The following is an 11,509-nucleotide window of genomic DNA, read 5'->3' as shown; positions in this document are numbered from 1 at the left end:
AATCGGATCTTGCATCGACATTTGCCTCTGCTCTAATCAACTAGCGGGAATATTGGAACTTACCGTCTGTGAGGATTCACACGGAAGTGATCATATTCCACTAATTATGTCGACACCGTCAAAATCGCCAGCAAGTGATCGTATTCCAAGATGGAAAATAGAAGATGCGGATTGGGAAAAATTCCAAAATAACATTAACATTGAGACGAAAAATGATGTCATCGATCAAGTAGAAGAAATAACTAAACAAATAATAATAATAAAAACTAAACCAACAACTGCTGGAAAACGTGTGCCATGGTGGAGCAAAGAAGTAGCCCCAGCTGTAAAAACTAGAAGAAAAGCTCTACGTAAACTTAAAAATAACAAGAACAAACCTCCAAGCCCGCAACTAATATACGAATATCAAGACGCCAATGACAGAGCACAAAAAATCATCACAGAAGCAAAAACTAGCTCTTGGAAAGAATTCGTCAGCAAATTCAACGTTCATACTCCGGCCAAAGAGATGTGAGCAATTTTTGGGAAAATTCAGGGAAAATACCAACCATCAGCTATCAGAGAAATCAACTTTAACGGCCAACGCATGAACACAAACATTGAAATAGCAAACAGCCTAGCCGACCACTTCGGAAAAATATCAAGCGATAAAGAGTACAATCAAAACTTTATACCATTGAAGAACAGGATCGAGCAAACACCTCTCGAAATAAGATGCTATGATCACCCATTTGCCAGTAGAATATAAGAACCTCTTGCTGAAAACATACAACTGGTTGTGGAATGAATCCATGTACCCAGTTAGTTGGACCAAATCATTCGTAGTACCTAACCAGGACTCTCCATTAAAAGAGATCCAAACTATTTTATCTACAGAAATGATCGTCTTGACAGCGCCTGTGGTGGGGTCGCCATTGTCATTAATAGACGTATCAAACATAAATTATTTTCTTCGTTTGAAACCAAAGTTTTTGAAACCTTGGGAGTTTCTGTTGAAACAAATTTTGGACAATTTTCCTTCATTGCAGCCTACTTGCCTTTTCAATGCAATGGGCAACAAAAGAATTTGTTGAAAGCTGATCTTCAAATTCTGACTCGCAACAAATCAAAATTCTTCGTAATTGGTGACTTCAATGCCAAACACCGTTCATGGAATAATGCTCAAAGCAATTCCAATGGTAAAATTTTATTTGAAGATTGTTCTGCGGGATATTATACTATTCAATATCCCAATGGACCAACTTGTTTTTCTTCCAGTCGAAATCCTTCTACAATTGATTTAGTTTTAACGGATTCAAGTCAGCTGTGTGGCCAATTGGTAACTCATGCTGACTTTGACTCTGATCACCTTCCTGTGACATTTGAAATCTCACAAGAAGCCATTTATAATCCAATCAGCTCTACTTTCAATTATCATAGGGCTGACTGGGATTTATACAAAACGTATATCGATAGGAATTTTGATGTTGATATTCCTCTCGATACCAAAAGTGATATTGACAATGCTCTCGTATCTTTGACAAATTTAATTGTCGAAGCCAGAGGCATTGCAATTCCGAAATGTGAAGTTAAATTCAACTCCATTATTATTGACGACGATCTTCAGCTACTGATCCGTCTTAAAAATGTGAGAAGAAGGCAATACCAAAGAACTCGCGATCCCGCGTTGAAAGTTATTGGCGAGATTTGCAAAATGAAATTAAAAAACGTTTCGCTATTCTGAGAAATACCAACTTTGAGAATAGTGTCTCGAAGTTGGATCCCAGTTCGAAACCTTTTTGGAAATTAACAAAAATTCTTAAAAAACCTCAAAAGCCAATTCCAGCGCTTAAAGAGGGAAATAAAATTTTATTAACAAATGGCGAAAAGGCTCAAAAACTTGCTCAGCAGTTCGAGAGTGCCCATAATTTTAGCCTAGGTCTCACTAGTCCAATTGAGGATCAGGTTACACGGAGCTTCGAAGACATTCTCAATCAAGAGAATGTTTTTGACCCTTCGTTGGGAACTAATTTGGATAAAGTGAGATCTATTACTAGAAAAATAAAAAATATGAAAGCCCCGGGTGATGATGGTATTTTCTACGTACATATTAAAAACTTCCTGCTCTTTAACCTTTTTGGTTAATTTATTTAACAAATGATTTTATTTGGTATACTTCCCTGATAAATGTAAGAAAGCCAAAGTTGTTCCAACTTTGAAGCTGGACAAAAATCCAACTGAGGCTTCTAGTTATCCTTAATCAGTTTGCTTTCTTCAATAAGCAAACTGTTTGAAAAGATTATTTTAAATAGAATGGTGGTTCATATTAATGACAATTCTATTTTTGCTGATGAGCAATTTGGTTTTCGCCATGGGCATTCAACCACTCATCAGTTATTAAGAGTTACGAACTTAATTCGGCTCAACAAATCTGAAGGATATTCGACTGGAATTGCCCTTCTTGATATAGTGGAAACATTTGACTTTGCTTAACATGAAGGTTTGATTGTAAAATTGATGAATTTTAATTTTAGTACTTTATTAAACTGATCCAAAATTACTTGTCAGATCGCTCACTGCAGATAAACTATCAGAATTCGAAATCTGATAGATTACCTGTGACCCTTAAGGCAGCATACCGGGGCCCATATTGTATAACATTTTTACTTGTGACTTACCTGATTTAGTACCAGGGTGTCAAAAATCTTTGTTTGCAAATGACACGGACCTTTCAGCCAAAGGGCGAAGCCTTCGTGTCATTTGTAGTAGATTGCAAAAAGGTTGGAAATTTTGTCCACTTACTTGCAAAAATGGAAAATTTCCCCGAATGCTTCCAAAACTCAGCTTATAATTTTCCCACATAAGCCGAGAGCTTCTTATTTGAAACCTTCTAGCAGACATATTGTCACTATGAATGGGGTTCCAATTAATTGGTCTAGCGAAGCTAAATATTTGGGACCAATGAACTTCATAGAATTTCTAATATTGAGACATTGCAACAAATGTCCAACAAAATAATTTCCAATTTTAGACAAAAATCGTTGCAATCTTCTATTGCAACGATTAACTCCTTGTACCCTTAGTATAAAATAGGTTAAGTTTAGTTTAAGTAGAAAACATTGTAATTCCTACATGGTTCAATTCAACCAGAGGAAAAAATTCTAACTGCTAGAGGCAATTGAAATGTATTAATAATAACTAAAAGCGTAACATAGCAAATAAGGATGATAGTGTTAAGAAAACACGGAACACCTAGTCTAAGAGATGAATGCATGTATTAGATAATTAGCAAATAAAATTAAAATTAAAAAAAAAAAAAAATTCGTAGTACCTATTTACAAAGGAAAAGGGGAAAGAAACAACCCTGGAAACTATAGACCTATTTACCTAAACAGTTGTCTTGGAAAGATCATGGAAAGAATGATCAACAACAGGCTAATGTTCATCTTAGAATAAAAAAATCTAATCAATCAACACCAGTATGCCTTTAGGAAAGGTAGATCTACTACCGATTATCTGGGCCATTTTGACAACATCGTGAGAGAAGCGATGCATAAAAAGCGGCTAACACAAGCAGTTTTTCTGGATATTAAAAAAGCCTACGACACAACCTGGCGCAGATTAGTTCTGAATAGAATAAGCGAATGGAAAATAGGAGGAAACCTCATCAAATATCTTCAACAAATGCTGATGAAAAGGAGCTTCAAAGTTAAGGTAAACGGCACATACTCCCGCGACACGCTAATGGAAAATGGTTTGTGTCAAGGATCAGTTATAAGCGTGACCCTATTCTTGATAGCCATAGACACCACCATAGACCTACCACCAAACGTCCAAGTCTTACTTTATGCAGATGACGTAGCTTTGATCTCCAGCGACAGTAACCAGAAGAAAATAATGATATGGAAATGCTAATAGGGTAAATCACTACTTGGGCCTATGGACCCCATTCCCGGCTCACTGCACAGAAAGCTAATGATTTATACTGTTTAGTAGCCGTAGGTTTATGATTGATCATTTTAAAAAAAGTCTCCTATTTATCTCGCACAATACTCAATATTTTTCAACCATTTATTTCACTCCTAATCGATCCAATTATAGAAAATAAAAATGTAGATTTCAAACTTTTGCTCTTCGTTGCAACACCACTGAGCCGGAGTGATTCTTTCCACTTTTACAAAACGGTATCATCAAATAAACACCTACCTGAAAATCGTCACAATGCTCGATACAACCATTGCTTCAGGCTGTTTATCACCACACAATAATGCTAAACTCACGCATTTCAATCTTTTGTAATTGTTCGTATCACTAGTTTTTATATAAACATATTGGAATACATTTAAAAATGTATCCTCAAACCGAACAAAAAATCACCTCGGCCCAAGAACTTCTAGCTGTACAGTGCTGCCAAAAGGCCATAAGTCTTATTTTAGTATGAAGATAATCCTTCATCGTTGATAGGAAAATTGTCTAATACGTTGACGCTATCATGTTATTTATAATTCTCTCGATTTCAAAAGGTGGAAAAGATATTGTTTTTAAGTGTTTGGAAGAAATTTGGATGAGTAAATATATCTTCTCAACCAAATAAAAATGATTATGAATAATACCATCTGGCATCTTGTTGTCGTGGAACGTGCATATTTTTGTTTACGTCGCATTTTCTACCGTCCCGAGAGAGAGAATGAGCGTAAGATGTTGAGAGATTGAGTAAAATATTGCGTATGCCGAGGAGATTTGGGATATGCCGGATAAGCAATCGCCTATGACTGAAATGAGTGCTGCACCATGTTAATTTAAATCAAATAAAAGCTTTTTCAAGCGGTGTTTAGCAAGAATAACTATTTTTGAAGCAGAGGTGAACCCCATCGCAATATTATACGGCCCACAAAATTCAGAAAAGTTGCCCCTAGTCACAAATATCAATTAAATAATGCAGTCGTGCGCATGTTAGGCCGGGAATGGGGTGAGAAACCCTATCATCTTCCAAACTTGGACGTACATGTTCATGATAGCATTAGAGGCGAAAGTATAGAATTGATAGTTCCGTTAGGATACGGCAGGCATGAAGAATGTTTTTATAGAAGTCGATTTGAAAGCGAGCGGAGGGCAATATTTGTGATGGCACATATCACACGACCTTCCTTCTGCCAAGCTCCCGTATGAAGGGGGAGGGAAGAATATCAGTGTGGAAGCTGATATATCTCCACTGGCAAAAGGAAGGTGGTTTGACTTGCTCATATGCCATCGCGTGCGGAAGGATTTGCTATCGACGAGTACTGTCTCCAAATTTCTAATATGACATCAGCATTTTAGTCGAATAGGATTTTATTGCACAGTTCTGTTTTCTCATTGCGTCCGTCTCGTCGCAACCAACTTGGCTGCCTCGGAGAGAACAAAGCAGAGAAAGGCACTGCTGCTGTACCGTCGACCAATAACAGCTTAATTGATGGATGCCCCCACCAAGGGTAGTACACTAAATTATTGATTTCGTGTGTGTTACTTCTACGTGAAGTTAAACGATTTACAATGATATGGAAATGCTAATATCATCTTCCAAACTTGGACGTACATGTTCATGATAGCATTAGAGGCGAAAGTATAGAATTGATAGTTCCGTTAGGATACGGCAGGCATGAAGAATGTTTTTATAGAAGTCGATTTGAAAGCGAGCGGAGGGCAATATTTGTGATGGCTGCTTTGTTCTCTCCGAGGCAGCCAAGTTGGTTGCGACGAGACGGACGCAATGAGAAAACAGAACTGTGCAATAAAAATCCTATTCGACTAAATGCTGATGTCATATTAGAAATTTGGAGACAGTACTCGTCGATAGCAAATCCTTCCGCACGCGATGGCATATGAGCAAGTCAAACCACCTTCCTTTTGCCAGTGGAGATATATCAGCTTCCACACTGATATTCTTCCTCCCCTTCATACGGGAGCTTGGCAGAAGGAAGGTCGTGATATGTGCCATCACAAATATTGCCCTCCGCTCGCTTTCAAATCGACTTCTATAAAACATTCTTCATGCCTGCCGTATCCTAACGGAACTATCAATTCTATACTTTCGCCTCTAATGCTATCATGAACATGTACGTCCAAGTTTGGAAGATGATATTAGCATTTCCATATCATTGTAAATCGTTTAACTTCACGTAGAAGTAACACACACGAAATCATTAATTTAGGTTACAGAAGAAAATAGCTAAAAACCTGCAACTTGCTTTGAAAAAAAAATTGAAGCTTGGGAAACCCACACTGGATTCAAGATCTCAGCCGAAAATTGTGCAACCGTAGTATTAAAAAAAGCGAGATCAAAAAAACAAGCCAACGTAAACCTTAAAATTAACAACGACATAATACCGTACAAGCTCAGTCATAAATGTCTTGGAGTAACACTAGACCAACACCTAACATTCAAAATACACATCGAAGAAACAAAGGCAGCATGCCAGCAAAGAATACAGTTTTTACGTTGCACAACCACCAAACAATGAGGTGCAGACCGGCAAACCTTATCAAAAATATACAAATTAGCTGTACTAGAGAAAATGCTGTACAACGCGCCAATCATCTCCTCAACCTGTGAATCTACAATGAAGCAGCTAGAGAGCATACATAACCAAGGACTGCGAATAATAACAGGAGCTTTTCAAACCAGCCCAATAGAAAGCCTACAAGCCGAATCGGGTATACCAAGTCTTAGAAGTTTCTTCAGTCAAAGACTCGCTATCTTCGCAACAAAGCAAACAAACAATGAACATGCTTTAACTAATAGTGCAACAGACGAAGAGAATAACAACACCTTAGGAGAATTGTGGGCCCAAGGCCCAGCATCAGAGCCAAACAATATCAGAACAAGAAGCAAGAATATTATCGAAAATATTGGAATTCCTCTACCACCAAGCAAATCCCTAAATATACCAAAAACTCCGCCATGACATTCTAATAGACAAAACAATGATGTCCGCTAGTAGAAACGGGAAAAACCCAAATGAACTTAAAAAACTGTTTGCTGAAAGAATCCACACCAAATATAAGTTCTGCGAGCTGATATACACGATACACATATAAAACGACTCTAAAACGGGATACATCATAGTAACCGACAAAGGAATCATACGCAAGCGAACCCATAGTCTACTCAGTATTTATAGTGTGGAGAGTCTTGCAATATTAGAGGCCCTAAACTGGATTTCAAACCAGGAAAGAGTAGGCGCATATATTATTTGCACCGATTCTTTAAGTGTTGTCACATCACTAGAAAAGAAGAAAATCAGAACCAACTTGAAAGACGAGATAGTTCATCTGTACACCAACATAGGGAAGAAAGGTATATCGGTAACATTCATGTGGGTCCCTAGTCACATAGGCATCCCAGGAAATGAGAAAGCGGACAAAGAAGCAAAGAGTGTGCTAGAGATGAGCACAATTACGCGGAAAACAGTTGATCACCGCGAAATAAAAACCATCATTAAAAATAGTATGACTAAAAATGGGAATCCGAATGGAATTCATTACCCCACAACAAACTTAGAGAGATAACCCAAGCAGCACACTTGTCACAAAAGTGTTATTGTGTCTTAAGTTTTACCAAATCCAGTCATATATTAGTTGCTACAACCAAATCGGTTTGAATTGTGCTACTCGGGAAAAAAAAACACTACCAAACCATTCAAAGAGGCGCTAACAGGAAATCGCAAAGAAGATGTCATACTCAGCAGACTACGAATAGGCCACACCCGGACAGGCATACTTTTACTGGAAAAGGAAGACCCACCAAAGTGCGTAAAATGTAACCACCCACTCACCATTAAACACATTATCGTTCAGTGCCCTGGATACGACGACGCAAGAAAGAAAATCGGACTCCAACCAAACATGAGAGAAGCATTAGCCGACGACAACAGTCAAGCAAAAAGAGTACTGGAGTTCTTTAAAGAAATATCGCTGATCGACGCGATTTGACCCCAAAGTGAAACCTTGAAGAAGAAGATGGAAGCACCTTGATGGAGATGAAATCGCTGCAATAACTCTCAAGGAGAAAACGAACGATGTCATACAACGTAGTAATTTAAGCAGTGTCAATAAACTCTGTAAACTCTTGACAGACTCGAATAAAATTTTAAAGAGTCTATAATAAAAAAAAATAAGAAATCATACAGAACGTGAACACTGTGTAAGGGGAGATACTACTGTATCAGCTGTCAAACTGAGAAAACGATATACGGTGGTTTTTGTTTACCTTGAGTTGGAACACAAACTGGTGGTAGTTTCGTATCAATGTTTATTAAAATTCTATATTTCATGTATTTATAAGTAAAAATGGATAAAAACAGTGAAAACAGTGCGAAAAGACGTATAAGTGTTGCGAACAGAATATCGAAAGTTATACGAATAGTGGACAACGGGCAGTATAAGTGTAATATTGTGCGAGGATGCTCATATACGCAGGCCAAATTCATTGCCGGAAACTTCAAACGTCACATTTTACGGGTCCATCCCGCCGAGTCTGGCTATTTGAATCTTGGGGACATCCAATTGAATACAACGCCAGAAAAGAAGGAGAAATTGATTTCCGTTCGTATGTCGGTGCAACGACTGGTGGGAATTGCTGTAAAGTTAGTAACTCAGCATGGATTGCCATTGGATGGGAAGCGATTCGTGAGTTAATTGATGGTTATACTGAAGCCCTGCATATAACTATAAACAGCAAAAACATAATCAATTATGTGGAAAAGGTATGATCTTCTATTGATACGCTTATCCGCGAGGATGTTGAAGGTATGATTTCATTAAAAACGGACATTGCAACGAAAATGCATCGCAGCGTTATGGGTATCAATTACCAGAAGATTGGAGTAGATGGAACGTTTCAAAAACGTACTCTAGGTAAGCCTAGTTCATTTTTATACAAAGCACTATCTAGTTTATTAAAATTTTCAATATTACTTCATTATATGTTCATAACTGCAAGATGTTTAATTGTTCGTTCGATAGGTAGTTGCAATTACTTTGAAGTTATTGCTTAACATTAAATTGATTAAGAAAATTATGTTGACTTTTTTAGTGGAATGTCTTCACTTGTCTTAAGACGAGTTTGTACTATCCCATTCAATTCCACCACTTGATTGTACCTTGACAGATACGTATTTCGACCGTCGAGTCAAGTACGAGACACTGAAGACGACCTTACTGTTGAGGTCGAAATACGTATCCGTCAAGGTACAATCCAGTGGTGTAATTAAATGGTTTAGTACAAACTCGTTTTATGACAAGTGATTAAATTGATGCTAAAATCAATGACAGCATAACTAGATGCAGCTCAATTGCATTTGACGTCTACATACAACCATGTGAAGCAAAGAATGTGTTGCAGTTATCGAACGGCATTCATCTACTTAATCAAAAGCATATTGCAGTTATCGAACAATTGGTGCACTCGAACGACCTTCATTGTATTACCCTGGTGTTTTGGCTAACATTCAGAAAAAAAATCAATTGAGGTCAGCATAACACTTGGACGCCAAAACATTTGAGAGCTTATCATTTGAATAAAAAAACGTTGTGTAATGTAGATTATTTCTTATTCTAGCTGTACTTGAATTGAATACAAGGCACACCGCTGTAAATCTGAAAGAAGAACTTTACAAAGTTCTTGCGGAATATGGTATTGACTTGAAACAAATCTACAGCATCACGATAGTTAATGGGCGAAAAATGGTAAAAATGACACAATTGATCGAGAAGGATACGCTTGAGGACGACATGGATGACGACGGCGACGATGATATTCGAACTTCAACTGACGATGGCAGCTCAGATGACGGCGCCATAAAAGGACTTTTAGATGATTTGGAAGACGCTATCAGGAACCAAGCGGTTGGAATTCGATGTGGAGCTCACACCACTCAGCTCGTCGTTTCTGATGCATGTAAAGCACATCATTCGGAGATATCTGCTATCACTAAGGTTGTCACCGCAATGCGAAATACACGATATAAAACATTTTTCGATTTATCGTCTGCAAAATTTCCACCTATTCCTACACCAACGCGTTGGGGATCCCAGTACTCGATGATGCTACGCCTTGCTGAGCAGAAGGACATCTTTGTAAAACTCGGCGATGAATTTGAAGAACTGAGTAAGTATTTTAAATTCGAATCACTTTATGTACATCACAACTGAGTAACAATTTTATTAAAATGAGAGTGAGAATCAACCACTTTAGAAAAATACTTTGAAATTCTTGAAATTCATTTGAAAACCATCCTATAATGCGATATGTTGTGATAAAATGTGTCTTACCGTCCACCATGTTCAGGATACTCGACCACATAAAAATACTTTTTCCTAACTATTTGGATCCCTCAGTTTCAAACTATTTATGTGCGTAGGTAATTCTCACTCTCAGCTTCAATGTCATCATCGACGATGGTAGTAATACATTAATTTATAGTGTTATTACTTTTTCCAGATTTGGATGAGCTGTGGAATTTCGTTGATTCTTATGTAGAGGCATTCAAACCATTGAATGACTGCACTGTAGCAATCCAGCGATAGGATTGTACTCTTAGTGTCTTTTATCGTCATTGGATGACTGCGTTCGGTCGCATAGCTTGCTTGGATCACAATGTTTTTCAATCTGCTATACTCTCCGCGATGCAAACACGTGAAGCAGCACTGTTCAACAACCACGCATTTCAGGCGGCTGTCTATTTCGACCCCAGGTTTTCCTTCAAAGGCTCTACACTGTTCTCGATACAACAGAAAGAACGTATTGTGGTAAGTAAAACTAAATCCTATATTCCATTAAGAAATCTAATAATTTTGAAACAGTCGATTGATATTTCAAAATATTTATTTCTTTATCAAATTTTACCTTGGATCTTACTATATTTCTTATAAATTTAGAACATTTTATTAATTTCCCGAGTTTAAAAATACGAAATACTAAAGAACATTCATTATTTACAAACTCATTATAACTTGGAACAAACTAAAATGCTATTAGAAAAAATATTAGATCTTTTATTTTTATAAAATAGTAGTAGTATAATTAGTATTTTCTCTATTCATAGGAATACTTGATGGCTGAGAAGTTGAGAAGTTTAGCTTGCATAACTTTCTCACCAATAAGATTGGGGAGGGTTAACAGAATTCAACTGTTCATGCATTGGATCAACGTTTGCGGAATATCCAAAATCAGGATAGAGTTGATGCTGACTCTCAGAATTTCAATGTAATCCAACATTGGGCGCGAAAACGGTTTGATGATGAAGAAATTTGGCGTTTAGTTCGTGTTGTGTTGGCAGCTGCAGCTACTCAATGCTCAGTCGAACGAGACTTCAGTTCATTTAACAACACACTAACAAAATCCAGAAGCCGAATAAAAAAAAAATCTACAGAATATCCTAAAAATAAAATGTAATCCATTACTTCTTGAGAAGGCTATCGTACTTTCGCTAAGCGAGCCTCTGGAATAGGTGCAATGTTCTATCTAGTTTTTATCGGTTATGAACACAGA

At 37.4% G+C, this 11,509-nt stretch overlaps 1 protein-coding gene across 1 annotated transcript; it reads left to right on the top strand.

Annotated features, from left to right (window-relative positions):
- Window positions 1–8,752: 8,752 nt before the first annotated feature.
- On the top strand, window positions 8,753–10,562 carry LOC134218246 (uncharacterized). Its single transcript, XM_062697204.1, has 3 exons — window positions 8,753–8,874; window positions 9,578–10,126; window positions 10,460–10,562. The coding sequence occupies exons 1-3, from the start codon at window positions 8,769–8,771 to the stop codon at window positions 10,543–10,545; spliced, it is 741 nt and encodes a 246-aa protein (XP_062553188.1). The 5' UTR covers window positions 8,753–8,768; the 3' UTR covers window positions 10,546–10,562.
- Window positions 10,563–11,509: the final 947 nt, after the last annotated feature.

Source organism: Armigeres subalbatus, chromosome 1 (genome assembly GCF_024139115.2).
Source record: "Armigeres subalbatus isolate Guangzhou_Male chromosome 1, GZ_Asu_2, whole genome shotgun sequence".
In the NCBI taxonomy this organism is placed as follows: domain Eukaryota; kingdom Metazoa; phylum Arthropoda; class Insecta; order Diptera; family Culicidae; genus Armigeres; species Armigeres subalbatus.
The sequence above is the reverse complement of the archived record's forward strand: the minus strand, read 5'-3'. Positions and strand labels throughout refer to the sequence as shown.

Bases quoted from the DNA above. Each gene is read 5' to 3' on its own strand.
- LOC134218246 (XM_062697204.1), top strand. From the start codon at position 8,769: ATGATTTCATTAAAAACGGACATTGCAACGAAAATGCATCGCAGCGTT. The intron at 8,875-9,577 runs GTAAGCCTAGTT...TTCTTATTCTAG, and splicing joins GTTTCAAAAACGTACTCTAG to CTGTACTTGAATTGAATACA. The intron at 10,127-10,459 runs GTAAGTATTTTA...TACTTTTTCCAG, and splicing joins CGATGAATTTGAAGAACTGA to ATTTGGATGAGCTGTGGAAT.